Source organism: Toxotes jaculatrix, chromosome 17, assembly GCF_017976425.1.
Source record: "Toxotes jaculatrix isolate fToxJac2 chromosome 17, fToxJac2.pri, whole genome shotgun sequence".
Lineage (NCBI taxonomy): Eukaryota > Metazoa > Chordata > Actinopteri > Toxotidae > Toxotes > Toxotes jaculatrix.
In genome coordinates, this window is record NC_054410.1 from 5,618,782 (window position 1) to 5,633,495 (window position 14,714).

The 14,714-nt window shown below is 40.9% G+C and overlaps 1 protein-coding gene across 3 annotated transcripts; it reads right to left on the reverse strand.

Moving 5' to 3' along the window:
* Positions 1-2,657: 2,657 nt before the first annotated feature.
* Positions 2,658-13,864, reverse strand: asxl2 (ASXL transcriptional regulator 2). Of its 3 annotated transcripts, XM_041060370.1 has the most exons (13): positions 13,710-13,864; positions 12,182-12,264; positions 11,963-11,965; positions 11,046-11,154; positions 10,732-10,873; positions 9,361-9,479; positions 8,243-8,363; positions 7,867-7,926; positions 7,287-7,447; positions 6,918-7,014; positions 6,667-6,772; positions 5,494-6,217; positions 2,658-5,021 (listed from the first exon to the last, which is right to left on the reverse strand). In XM_041060370.1, exons 1-13 carry the CDS (start codon positions 13,764-13,766, stop codon positions 3,198-3,200), a joined length of 3,606 nt encoding a protein of 1,201 aa, XP_040916304.1. In that variant the 5' UTR covers positions 13,767-13,864; the 3' UTR covers positions 2,658-3,197. The 3 variants fall into 3 exon arrangements, with proteins under 3 accessions (XP_040916304.1, XP_040916305.1, XP_040916306.1); XM_041060371.1 differs by lacking the exon at positions 11,963-11,965; XM_041060372.1 differs by lacking the exons at positions 10,732-10,873; positions 11,046-11,154; positions 11,963-11,965; positions 12,182-12,264; positions 13,710-13,864 and adding an exon at positions 10,209-10,693.
* Positions 13,865-14,714: the final 850 nt, after the last annotated feature.

Here is a 14,714-nt window from a genome sequence, read left to right on the forward strand (position 1 = left end):
TTTTACGCATGTGCGCACGCACGCTGGTTAAAGGCGCGCTACTACTATCGCTGCTGTTACTCTGAATTATGATCCTCGGCATAGTAGAGTGGAGATGACAGAGGAAACACAAATTGAATTTAATTTAAAGGGCCACTCCAGTTTTTTTTTAGGATTGCACTTTCATAAAGTCAGGGGACACACTAGAGACAGATTTAAAAAAAAGACGGTCAGAATTGATGCAGCAGATGCAGAGATATCCGGGAGTCAAGCTCCAAAAGCACTGAATCCTACAATTCCCACAATGCAATTCAGTAGACTCTATGTGAGAGTCTCTACCTGTTCAGTTTTCTCACTTCAATTTTTCGTAGCTCTCTATGTGAGCTACACACCAGTAAAAAGACAAAGGTGCACACAAAATGCTTTTTTATATTATTTATTTGTAATAGTCTATAACTTTTGATAAAATACACTTTGTTTACAAGTGCTGATTACTATATTACATTCACCCGGAGTTTAAATGGAAACAAAATGACACAGATATATTAAACAAATTCACCTAGTGACAAACGTGACAATTTTAAAAATGGTGGTGATTGCCCATGACAGTTTTCCTCAAAGCCAATTCTATATGAACTGCTGCTCTAAATGCAAACACACACACACACACACACACATACACACTCACAACGACAGAGGGGACTGCTGCCTAACTCATGTTTCAGTCCTCATCAACAAAGATTTCAGCTGCCTTTTGGGTTGTGGTTGAATGTTTTTAACTTTCTTTTTTTGCAGTGCAGTCCAGTCCCCAACTCTACGCGAGTAAAAACAGCATTCTAACATCACATTCAACCTAAGATAAGACCTAAATATTCATTGGGGGTAAATCAGATTTGCGTTAACAGAATCAAATACTGGTAAACCAGTTTTAGTGAAACGACTACACTCAATATGTGGAAACCTCTCCAGATTCTATTCCTACGATTTTAAAACCAAATTTCCACAAGACACAATCCCCATTTTAATAACAAATACATTTAAAGATTGACTTGGGATTAATCCACTGACCCAAAAATTGTGCTTTGAAAACATATTGTTTTCATGAGATAATGACACAAATGCAGACAGCTAAGAGGATACACACTTTAGACAACATCTCTATGGAAAAAATATAAATGAATGGATGCTTTGAAAAACTTGGGCCATACAGAGTATCAGATACCTGGGCAATTTGAATTACAAAAGTCAAGTTACTCTCTGTATGGTGGTCTGTCCAGTCTGAACAAAATTATAGGAAAAAACGGACAGCCAATATATTATTATAGTAAATACCCTGTTGATTTGTCAAAAACAATTAGCAAATAGATTTTTTTTTATATTAAAATATATTAATTAAAATATATTACTTTGATTAACTAGTCAGACATTAAAAACAAGTTCTGATTATTTTGTTTTCTTAAGGTGACTTTGGCATGTTACCTTGGAAATAATTGCTATAAAACAGGCCTACGCTGCACCTCCAGGAGATTTCAAAATATAAATGATAAATGTCCTTATTTGCAATCAGCATGAGCACCCACAAAAACCTGCTGAGGTAACACTTCACACTGACCTTTTTGCTTGTTAATATGTGGTAACGTAAGCATTAATGTTGTGTTAACATCATCGCAAAGCACATACAAGTTTGTAACAACACAGTGTTCACACCACAAAATGTGCTGGTTCATCCTTGTACATCACATACACACATTGTACATTATACAAACATGACACAGCATTGTTTTGTGTTTACAATACTTCATACCACATTAATATGAGGGAGTACTCTCTCAGTTAGATGGAAAAAGGCCCTTTTAATGTGAAGCATTACACCTGCCTGTTAACTGGTGTCATATTGTACCTCCAAATCATTTTGTAAAACTTAAGCATGCTATGCTAAATCATTATATGATAGAGCATTTAGCGTTTTAGCATAAGTTACTGTTCTTCTCTATTTTCTTTCCACAGTAAAAATCATTTCATAATAAACAGCTGGATATGCTCAAGCAAAGTGTGCTGCACAAATAAAATAAAATAAAATAAATTTCTACATCTAGGCATATACCATATATGAGCAAATATTTACAGTGAAAAAACACTGCATCGGGTGTTTGTTTTTTTTTTGTTTGTGTTTTGTTTTTGTTTTTTTTTTTACTTTGCCACTGCTGATCTAGCTATACAGATATACAAGCACAAGAAAACCCACTTCAAGGGAGACAATATCTACAAAACCAGCTTTTTGGGGAGAAAATGAAGGTTCATACAGTAGGAAGTGACTTTAGACCTTGACCAGAAATGGAAAAGATCTGAGTTTGTCAGAAGGAACATGTAGGCATTTTTATATAGAAATGCTTCTTTTTCTCCCTGTGTTTGTGTATGTTTGAATGTAAGTGCTGTACAGAACCACTACCTTATCTCCAGGTGGTTTTCAAGTGCTTCGCCCTGTAACTGTTAGTCAAAAAAATGATGTGATGTGCATTCCTCACAAGCTGATTTTTATAAAGTATCATTCAAAATTCCTTTTTATATTCTCTTTCTAAAACTATACATGATCTTTCTAGTTCTTAAATCTGAGTGTGTTCAGTAATAAATGTACAGTTTTCATATAAAATAGTTACTGTAAGTTGCACTTCCCTGCCATGCGTGCATAAATGCCAAATAGGAGGTACTCTACAACCAATGATTATCATTAGCGCCCTTTTTTTTTTTTGCCTTTAAACCATGACTGATTAGGCCCAATAATAAAGTGTCAGTCTAAAACACAACAACAGTCATTATGTTCTATAAAAATAGCAACATTCATTTTTCCCTCCGTTTTTAAAAACTACACACACACACACACACATATATATTTAAAAAAATATATAACACTAATCCTAGCCGAGTGCAAACGTTGCCAGATTTTATATTTGTCACACATCTGACAGACTACTGATCTGATTGAAAACTGACATTTCTACTAAAACCATTGCACAAAACAGCTTTTCTTAAATGTTGGTGAAACAAAAGACCATCCAGTGTAAATCTTTGCCTTTCCCACAGCGACCTGCTGTTTTTCTGGAGAATGGCTAAGATGCTTCACCCCATTCTGAACCGATCCTGAAGGGCCTGCTCCTGCTTTGTGCCTTGATCCAGTACAAATCAAACCACGGTATCTTCTAGTTATCATTAATTTCATATCATCGTACCACTAAACACGAGACACACAGTTTTGAGGGGCCGATGCAATCATCGTGGCAAAAGGCTCCACACCCTTTGCACATGATCATCGCCTTCAGTCGGCAGTAGCATTTAGACTGGACGTCCTCCATGTTGGAGCCCTCGATGAACGACTGTTCAGGCGAGGGCTCGCCCTGGTTACCGTGGTCTAACGAGTGACCGGCAGGTATGGTGGTGACAGTCACTGAGAAAGACATGACGCTCCCGTGAACGCCACTGCCGTCAGCCTCTGACGAGGACGTGGAAGAGCCGGTGCCTGCAGTGCTATGGTTCAAAGTGTGAGGTACGGACATGCTGATAGTGCCACCAAAACACGATGCAACCACGGCTTCCTGATTATCAAGCGTTCTCTGGGTTTGAAAGGCAGACGGCCGCTGGTGACTGGGGTCCACTTCGGTAAGATATGGCTCGGAGTTTCCTTGATTACTATTGCAGAGTTCGAGGTGCCTTCGGTGTGACTGAGAAAAAGGGCTGGTGTCTTTGGCTGTCGCACTGGTGCTGCTGTGATCTGCACCAGCTGCACTGTCCTCTGATCCAGGCTCAGTCTTTACGTTGGAGCAATGCTGAAAGCTCGCTGCTTCATCAGACTTGGTGGATGAGTATCCCTGCTGCTCTGTTTTAACCCCAGAAGCAGGAGAGAACACTTTCCTGGCTGGTTCTTCTTCCTTAGCCGCCTCTTCTCCTTCTGTGCTTTCCCTTTTTAAACCAAACACAGATGTGTTTGGGATGGCAGACTGGTGCAGTCTTTTACTCTCCGGTCCGCGGCCGTATGTGGACACATTGAGCAGGTAATGTCCTGTCATGGCAGGTCTGGGCATCCTCTTACGGCCCAAAAAGCCTACGCAAATCCTGGATTGGTCCTGAAGCTCTTCAGCATGCACCAGTTGATGGGCTTTGTACTGAGGGTGCTGAGGCCCCAAACCTCCATAAGGCTGGCTCTGCTGGACCTTCCTCTGCATTAGAGCCTGCAGGATCTGTTCCTGCGTCTCCTTGTCAGGAAGTTCCCTGTGATGCCTCGAGTATTCTGAGAAAACTCCAGCTCGTCCTGCTGTGTGAAACTGGTGGGCCATTTGTTTATCAGGCCTGAGCTCAGCAGAGTGTGACGTCTTCCCCTTACTACCAGAGGGTAAGCTTGAAATCTTTACTTCCACCTTAGACAGCGGCTTTGGGAGGATCTGGTCCAATGGAACCTCTTTACCCTGCAGAAGCTGAGTAACTAGTGGGTTGTTTGCTGGGATACAGGAACTGGTCCTGGTTGATGATCCAACTGGAGTTGGGTTTTCCTGGAGAGTGTGCACAGATGAAGACTGTGCTGATGAATTTGAACTCTTTAGAGCCACCTGGTGTCCTGCGCTGATGGTACCAGTGCAGTGATCTTTCTGTGTGTCATCCAGTTTGCCTGAATAAGACATCTGAGACCTGTTTGGACTAAGCTGACCAAAAGGGTCCAGAGGGTGAGAAGGAGGTGTACTGCTCTGAGTGCTGCTGCTGGTGCCGGGTAACTTGGTTGATGCCTGTGGGGATGTTGGGCTGGGGCTGGGTGAGGGCTGTGTCTGCTCACCACTGCCTCCTCCTGGCCCCGGGCCTGGCACTGCTCCCTTAGATGCGGATGATACTGCAGCAGCCGCTGCTCGCTGTGCTCGGGCGAGCTGAGCTTTGGCTTTGATATCAGCCAAAGTGCGAGCACCAGTGCGGCCTGGGCTGCTTAGTGGTGCAGGGAGGGGAGTCCTGGGTGAGACTTGGCTTGGTGACACAGGAACGGGAAGAATTCGTGACACTGGGATCTGCAAAGTGAAAATAAAGAGATGTTAAACATTTATTTCTAAATACCCATATATAATAAATGAGAAATAACATTTCTCCGCAACATAGCTAAACACACTACTTTTGTGTCACGTTCTCTCTTCCTCACAGCTACAAAACTCTGCTGGAAGTAGAAAATTTAGGGATTTACTAGAGAAGCTAAGACTATTTGGAACATACTGAACATAGAGATCAATGCTGGAGAAATGGATTATGCTGCAGGAGTGGTTACAGAAATTTCTATGGACATTTCTATCATTTTTGACACATTTTTTTTCCCCATGTCTCTGGGTTGCCACTGGAATTGACTCTAACTGCTGTGAATCCAAGCTGACTACAGATGCTGCTCTCTGCAAACAGGCAAGCCACAAACTTGACAGAGCCCCCTTTCAAGCTCACAAATAATGAGTTTTTGATACTGAAAAGACAGACAGATCAGAGGAGACTTCCTACCTTGAGTGGTGGAACCCTCTGATTTGTTGCTGGCGTTGGTGTAGCAGGGCTGGATATGGATGATGCCGGGGGAGATACGGAGGAGACTGAAGACACTGAGGAAACTGAGGACATACGGGGCCTTTTCTCTGGTGTCAATTCCCCCTCTGTCTCACTAAGAGATTTCCTTTTAAGAGACTCAGAGGGGCCACCAGGCTCAGAGATGACCTCTTCACCCTCCTCAGCAGGCTTAACCACAGACGCTGGCTGATCTTTTAACTCTGAACTAGCCTTTGGCAGAGGGCTCTTCTTCACAGGCGACTGGGGGAGTTCAGTTTTCTCCTCCTTCACTTCTTCTTTATTCTCCTTATCAGGCAGTGAACCTGCTGCTCCCCGTTCAGTCCGTCTCTCCACCTCTGGTGTTCTCACTGCAGGTGTTGGCTCAGCTGTTATGTTCCACTTACGATCCTCAGTGCACTGTGAGCGCCGTGTCTTCATGGGCTCTGTGGTGGAGACTGGCTCTTTTTGAGCAGGCGCTGCCTTCAGAGGCTCCTGCGACGATGTCTGGGTTGGCTTCATGTCTTTAGCAGCAGCATCACTCTGGCCGCTGTCCTTCGTGCCCTTGGTTTCCTCTGGTGCTTGAGCGGCATGTCCTGTCTGATGAGGGGGAGACTGGGCCCTGGCAGACTCCTGATTCAGATCAGCCTTTGTCAGCTCTTTGGATTCCTCATAGCTGAGCCCAGAACTATACAAAGAAAAAGACGAGGGAAATAGAAAGTCAGACAACAAAATAAAACCCATACATCAACAAGGAAAACCACACTTAAACATTATTGTTTAATATTTGTTTACTTCTTTAAAATAAAAGTCGATCCGAATTTACACAAAAAGGCTCTTTAAAAGAAGTCTGGTAATCGGTTATCATCCATCCAGTCTCTTGAATCTCACTCAGACTGACTGGCTGACTGCTTCGACTGACCTTGCTATACAATCAATAAGCCTCCAAATCTAGATACTTTTTTAAGCAGCCAGCAGGTCGATTTAGCCTTGTCTTGAAGCAACATGATGTTGCTGGATACAAAGCAGATCAATAAAATGTGATGCCACAGTCTTTTGGCATTTGGAAAATATGACGAATCAAAAATGGCAGACACAAGAAATTATTAAGATGATCAACTGTAAAGGAGAACTTACTTTTCACCATAATAGTTTTCGAAGAAGGCCTCCTTCCAGTGCTCAACCTTTTTTTCCTTCTCAACTTCTTGACGCATTCGTAGCTGCAACTCAGGAGTGAATTCCCCTGCAAAGAAAAAAGTTGAGACAATTTATAAAAGAAAAATTACATTATACTTGTAAGTATTTCACACTGAACCTTGATGACATAATGATTTTTTTTCAATGTAAAGTGAATGCTGTTTTTATCATTTGGAAGTAGCTGCACTCACCCTCAGCCAGCCTCTCCTTCCAAGACTGTGCTGCCGATGTAAAGAACTCATTGTTTAAGGCAGAACTAGTGACCTTGAGAAGGCCGTCCATGCAAGCCTGGGGAGAAGAAGCGCAATGTTAAGACTAAAATCGTCATCATCAGCACTTCGATTTGTGCTTCACATACTGCTTGATGTAGAGTTCAACATCTAGAATCAGTGAATGCTGCGTGAACACAGTTTTTCAATAATTCCAAACTATTTTATGAGCTAGCTGACTATATTCAATCATAACTAGATGGAAATCACATGCAGCAATACTACACTCTCTGCAGTTAACACTAAATAATGCAAAAGAAGCATTGAAAGTATGTATAATTTTAGAGCCACCTGCCGATCAACTTCAGGCAGAAGTTTGAGCAACCTCTGCTGGCAGTCTGGGGGCAGGACAGAGAAGGTGTGCTTGTTGATGATCGCACGCAGGTTGGTGTTAACCAAAATAGAGTCTGGGGTCTCCACATCTATTTTACACTTGGTGCGTTTTATCTGCCCTGCAATACAACATGAGAAATACATGTAAGCCAAGACGGGTCAAGCAGTGAAAAAAAATAAATGTCAATCTTGGAGGTGACATCTTGAGTAATTTAATGGCAAATTTAGTCTCATAATATGCGTTGGACTCTAAATAAACGACAGTGTCTGTGGTAACTGTAATAAAAGAACGTGCCATTCAGTGCACCAGTGTGGTTTGTAATAGTTTTTGGAAAACACTGGAAGTCTATGGCAAAGAGGAATATGCTGTACTAGGCTTTGACAGCTTGGGCAGTAGTTGATATTGGGACTGATTCACTATTGGTTTTGGTCTTTTTGTGGTACAGCAGTTGAGAGTTGATTCCAACAGTAAGAAAACGGCCCTTTGCCTCAAAATTGCCAAACCATTTGATTTCATGAAAGCAGACGTCTGACTTACCTGCACTAAGGCGACCTGCTCTCTGGGAAACCTTCCTGGGTACGACTGGATGGCATAGGTCTGTTTGGACAGAGGAAAACAAGCACAAGGAAAAGCTCTGAGAAACTGCAGGACAGAGAACTGACTGTTTCAGTTTCCACACGGAGGCAGCCAATTATATGAGTCATGTTTGGATGATGAATACATTTTTGTTGTCTACTTATGAAAACCCATAATAACAGGACAATAACAAAGAACTGCATTAATATCAGTCATTTATCTTCAAAACTGTGTAATATCATAGACTGAACACTAAGAAAACACCCAAACTGAATGAAACTGACACATCAGTTTCTCATTTTATAATGCATTTGACAATATAGTAGCTGCCACCTACCAGTTTTTGTAGTAATGTTGTCAGCCATGTCTTTGATAGTTTTCAGAAGCAGTCTGGGACTGGAGGTGGTTGGCATCCCCCCCTGTCTACGCTGGTTTCTCTGCTGCTGCTGCTTCAAGGCCTGAAAACAGGCAAAATAAGGAAGAAACAAATAGCCAGCACTATGAGAAAAAGAGAGTGTGAATGTGTCTAACCCTCTGTTTCGCTGCAACTACTCCCTCAGGGCCACTTGGTTAGTTAAATAACAGCGCAACAATGAAACATAGGTTGCACAATACAAGTATAAATCATCTCCTTGTAAATCTGTCAAGAAGTCTGATCATCTCAGAAACACAGTGTCAACAGATTAAAGAAACAATCTGAGACAGTTCACTGATTGCTTTTTTTGGTTCATCTGACTGAAATATATAGGAAATCATAGTAGGAAAATACACAATAGGTCCCTCATACTAATATTTTAGCCAAATTGCAATCTTCTAGTGTTGCCTACGCCCTATAAATGAATACAAATTGGTCTTACAGAGCTGAAAATTCCACACAAGCACAGATGGAGTGAGTTACAATCTGTGCAATCAAGTGAAATCTAATTAAATGGAACACAAAAGGCACAAAGCGGCCAACAGGAAAATGTTGAACGGGTGGATTATGAGAACATTAATACTGTAAAACCAGCTATAGGCATTCTTCCCCGACGCCTCATTGTTTTTAAATAATCAGCACAAGATGTTAAATAGACAGAGAATGGAAGGATAATGAGCGCCTGCTGGAACACCAATATGGGTTATCATGTTTAAAAAGTTTAGATAAATGTAGTGAAATATACAGAAAAGTATGAGTAAGTAATATGTTATAAAATGGAGCTGTGAGAAAATCTAAATATACACTTATCGCTATACATATCACTGTAAGATAAACCACATAAAAATTCTTGTATATTTAATGAGGGTGTATCTATGTGTCACTGAGCCGGGCGGCAGGGATTTTTATGAGTGTGAGTATGAGGGTGTGGCAGGAACTTGTACCATTTGAGATGTGCGCTTACACAACTAGTGAATATGTTAACTCCAGTAAGAAACAACTAAAAAAAAAAAAAGAAATACAGAACATTTTTCCAGTACCTGTTTCAAAGCTTTCTTGCTGTGTTTCTGCGAGGGAGAGATGAGCTTGCTGGTGGGGACAGAAGGCGATGAACATCGAGGTTGCGGAGACGAGGGCTGCGACTGCAGCTTGGAGGGAACTACGAAATACAAAAGCACAAAACAGATGTCACAAAATACACTTCCTGAGGGTGGTGTACAGACTTTATCACATCATGCTTTTGTTTTGACGAAACTGAAACCAACACAATACACAAAGAAACAGATTACATTTCATTACTAAGATATTATGTTACTAAAAAAGGGCTGAACAACTCAATAGGAAGATTGTTCAGAACAACCCCCCACCCCACCCCATCTATTTCTAGTATGATATCGTTTCTACATACCGCAGCAGTTCCACTTGTTTCGTTTTTTATGCCACTTAATTTGCATTTGACTTTGTGGTTCTTAGCATTGATTATATGAAAAATAAAACAATATTGGAGTCCTTGCACTTGCTTGGCAGTTTCTAACTTGTGCATAATGAGGAAGTGGTCACAGGTCATACTGAAAAAATACAGTTTCCTGTTTTAACAGTCACTTAAAATATTCAAGTGGCAGAGAAAAATAATGACAGTCAGTGAGAGCACAGCCTGAGGAAAACAAAATAATTGGTACTTGACGAAAAAGCTCATTCTCCGAAGTTGCACTGCAATCAGGCACAATCAGGTGCGCAATTCGCAATAAAGCAATGATTTGACCCCACAGCCAGACACAAAAGCAATAACTGCTGTGCTGCAATCGTCATGTGCAGGCTGAAGCTTCTCTGCTGACAGTTAGCGGAAGACATCATGGACACAGCACATTTGTTTAAAGGTAAAACCCACCTTTTGCTATGATCATGTCTGATGCTCAGTGTATTCCAGGAAATATTTTGTGATGAGATGGTGTAATTTATGTGTGTGGTGAAGCCACTTTTCCTCAGCTTGCCTCGTCTACTGCTACTTCAGCTGGTTTCCTGTGTTTCCGCAATGACTTTTAGAAACGGCTGAGAAGGGGCGTCAACTCTTGTTGCCATAATAGAGCTCCGTAACCAATCAGCAAAAATCAGCTAACGAACACATCTGTACACTAACACCAGTGCACAGTACTGCAACAAGAAGGAAGCCCTTACTCTTTAATAATGTAAACAGAGCTTGCAATCAAGGTTGTTTACAGAATAAGGAATTTTAGATCATAAGTAATAGAGAATACTTTTTTGTGTTTTAATAATAATATAATTACTTCAAAATCTGCATACACATTAGGTTTTAAAGACACTAGTCAGTAAACTGTTGCTAAAGAAATGGTTTTAAGTGATGCAGTGATGTACAAACTGTTACAGATGATCCTGTATACAGTGCACGATACCTCTCCGCATCCACCTTCCTCTCCTGCCCTCCTGAGTGATGGCACTGCTGTTGTTTTCTGTGCTTCGGGAGTCAGAAAGATTGTCGCTGCTTTCCTCAGAGCCATCCTCAGACAGCTCCTTTGCCACATCTGAGATGTCCTTCTACATAAAAAAAATAGAGCACACAGAGTACATATTTTTATGTGATACATAAAGCAGAGAAAGAACCAGGCAGAGACGAAAACCATTGTAATTAGTAAAAGAACAATATTTTACACCACAGTTAACTCATTCACCAGTTTTGGCCTTGAACTCTGTTTTGTGTCTAACTGACCTTTAATGTGTAGACTCCCATTCTGCCAGGAACTTTGTAGAAGATTCCCTCCTCACCACGAGAGTTTGTGTGCAGCATTGCATTCAGACATGCCAGCGGCGAGGTTCCACTGGATCATGGGAGAAAAACGCAAATTACACATCTGTTCGCCAATAAATCAGACAGCTGGAAGAAAGACGCAAGAAGGGTAAAGGCTGGTCTGATATCTGGGGGAAAACTGCTATCATGCATCAGGAGGACACGTGTGAGTTCAGTTCAGATTCACATCAGTATAGTTGTGAGGAAATTTGTTGTATGGTTTGTGTGGAATCAGTTGCATAAAATTGATTCAAGGCTAATCTAATCATTGTAAAGGACTGACTCACAGATTAAACTGGTCTGACATAAAAATGTCTGTTGCATAAAAATCACAACTAGCTCAGTCAAACTTCAGCTTGCATTTCTGTTGTTTTACAAAGTGTAACCTACATGTATGTAACATACAGATTAGGCAAAATGTTTAGTAAAAAAAAATTCAACTTGTTAAAGAAAAACCAAAATCTGTCATTCATTTACACTACATAGGTTCACAAATATCGCTGGATAAAATCTAAATTACACAGTTGTTAAATTCATTTGGATAATATCAGGTAGCAGTACTGAACTTTCCCATCTATAAAGTAAAAACATAGCTGTCACGCTTTGTTAGAATGTCGATTATTTTACAACACTGGCAAAAACGATGAAAATGTTCGATTTTTATGCAACAGGTGGCTCTGAGACATCTCTGTAAAATTATGAATGCGGGTCACTGCATCTTTATGCAACTGAACCTAGGACATGTTATTGTTAATAACATGCAAAAGGTAAAACCAAACAAAGTGGCATTGCAGTGAGTTTGTTAAGGTAAGGGGTGGGGGCTCGCTTTTTTTTCTTACCTTCTGGATGAGAACAGTGACAATGAAACAAAAAGAAATGAAAGAATTATTCATTTAATAAAATAATCGCGGCTATATGAGAGAGAAAGGAAAGTATATGATATGAGCAATCAGTAATAGAGGGAGAATGCTGTGGTGTTCTCTGTCTCTCTCATGAAAATGTCTCCAAACAGAAGGTCATTTGCTGTAGTGAAGATATATTGCCAGGTAAATGTTTACCTTATTTCTTTAAGCCTTTCTCTTTGGATCACCTGCAAGATCTCTTTATGGCTCATAGGTGTGTTAGGGTATTTCTCCAAAACCTACAACAGCAAAACATCATCATCAAAAAATACATGATACAGCTCTATGGTTCAAACGAGAGTGGTCTTCATAAAACAGGATGTGCTTTTCAGGGCTACTTGAGCTGAAGCCTGAGATTTCACATACTGGAGGCTTCTAACAAGTTCCTACAAAGCCTCAGTTCCCTTGACTGTGTAAATTCAGCACATGATGCTCAGAATAATCAAGACCGCAAACCTATTATTAACACTGTGGCTTTTTGACTGCATTGGATTTAGACTGAGATATTCCATGATGCTGGTCCATGCTCTGGGCCAAATGCATGTAAAGAATCTTGCTGTTAATGAATACCAGGTGGTTAACCACTAAGCTGTAATTTTCACACAAGGGTGGGGTATGGTCATTGACGGAATTACATTCTAGGCCGTATGTTATGAGATAAACAGGTAATGCTGCAAGATCACAAACTTAAATATGAGTTAAAAGCGAAACATGTCAGCAAGAGCATCTGTACAGTACAGTAACATCACAGACACTTTTACTGCAGCATTAAAAGAACATCTGGTTTCGAGCTAGCAATGTTGCTTTTACTTTGCTTCCGTCTTGTATATTTTTTGTGGACTGCTCGTATAACTGCATTGTTGTAGTATGTTTAGCATTTCAGTAAAAAGGGTCTTTATGAGTGTTTTAATGTATTACAGTGTCTAATTTATGGAGTTAGCTGTATTATGTGAGCAAAGCATTTACTGCAATTAACGCAGTGGAGCTAATGCATCACGAGACAGCTGATGTCCTCACAAACAATAACGTTGCTCTTTAATTATGAAGTTGTTTATGTGAGTTTGACATTTTGCACTCATTAGCATGCTACGCTAGACAGCTAGCTTCGATGCTAGCAACGTTCATTCCTGTATCTCGCCAGGCGTTTGGCATGTAGCTGGTGTACTAACTTGGTCATCAGTTATGTGGTTAAGTTAACTCGGGGGTAATGGGTTGATGCGATCACTGTATATATTTGCTTGTGTTTTGCTTGCAACTGGTATCAAACAAACTTGTTGACGAACTGAGTTGCGTTGGCAGGAGCTAGCGTGCTAACCTGGCTAGCTCGCAACACTGACGTGATTACTTCACGGCTACTTTATTCGTGTTCAAACCGTGACAGACATGTCACCCGTACCGTCTAGACACAACACGCAGACGGGTTTTGGGAACATGCTTTGGGGCACGCAGCTGAGATGAATTTCGCTGCATTTCTTTTTTTTAATGCTCATCGGTGACAGGTAAGCGAAGCTACACAGCTAGTGACAGACGCTCTCTAATGTCTAACCGTCAACACAGGCCTTGCGCGGCGTACGCAACATTTCGTCTTCACCAGCAGGTCATGAACTCATAAACACAGTTGTACAAGTGGGAGCGTTCAAGGAAAACAACCACAACACACGGAACACAATAACACCCAGAATACCGTTTTAGCGGCTTCCGCCCACGTCCTCCCCTTCTTTTTCTTCTGTCTCTCCCTCATTGTGGACGTCTCGTTGCAGAGTAGTGTTGAATTTGTCTGTGTCGGTTGAAATGTTGCTTTAGTTACCGCGTAAGATCCACTCCGTCTGCCATGTTGGACTTACTGTAAAGAGTCATGTGACTCCGAAGGAAACGTCATCTTACTGTATATAGCTGTCACTTCAAAGTCCTCAGGTTTCCCACATATATTTATTTTAGCTGTCAACAGCAATTAAGACCACGATCGCAGGAAGAGCGCAGCACAGCTGCAGCTCTTGCGAAAAATACAGTAGGCAGTAAAAGATCATTTCAGTCAGTTTATTTTCATGTGTAAGCAAATGGACTTTGCACGATTTCACATCTATGAAAAAATAAGGCAGCTAATCAAGAGAGCACTGCAAGCTTTCTTCACATTTTTGGCTCACAATTACATTAGCTACAAATTCAAGCAACAACTCATCAAGCATACAGGTTAAACAAGGGTGGCACCCAGTCTCAGGGGCCATCAGTTCCTTGATTACCCTCCACTGTTTAGACAAAGATCAGATACACTTGGTAGTCTTTTATGTTGAGAAAAAAAGGGGATTTTTCAGTGTTGCTTTTGGTAAATACTGATTAAATGAAACAAAAATTGAAAAAATAAAAAATAATAATAAAGGCTGAAAAGATCCCCAAAACAGTTCACTGTCAAACCTGGAAGTTTTAGCTGTGCTATTTGGATAGGCCAGTATAAGCCAAGAGAGACAACATGGTTTAGGCAACAGTAAGAAATAGCCAGGAAAAGATAAGTTGAAAGAGCTCCACATTCTCTACAGCATTCATGTTACAGACATTATTTGGAAAAAAATGGAGGATGTGTATCTTTCCAGGTAAGTTGAATACATGCTTACTAAAGTAACTCAAAAATAAGGGGAAAAAAGTGTGAAATCAATTTAAAATCAAGGCATAACATTTCCCCCCACCTCTCCCA

Excerpts from the sequence above, each read along its gene's own strand:
- asxl2 (XM_041060370.1), bottom strand. The coding sequence starts at position 13,766 with ATGAGGGAGAGACAGAAGAAAAAGAAGGGGAGGACGTGGGCGGAAGCC. Across the intron at positions 7,015-7,286 it reads TGCCTGAAGTTGATCGGCAG|GCTTGCATGGACGGCCTTCT; the intron begins GTGGCTCTAAAA and ends TCTTCTCCCCAG. Across the intron at positions 6,218-6,666 it reads GAAAACTATTATGGTGAAAA|TTCTGGGCTCAGCTATGAGG; the intron begins GTAAGTTCTCCT and ends TTCTTTGTATAG.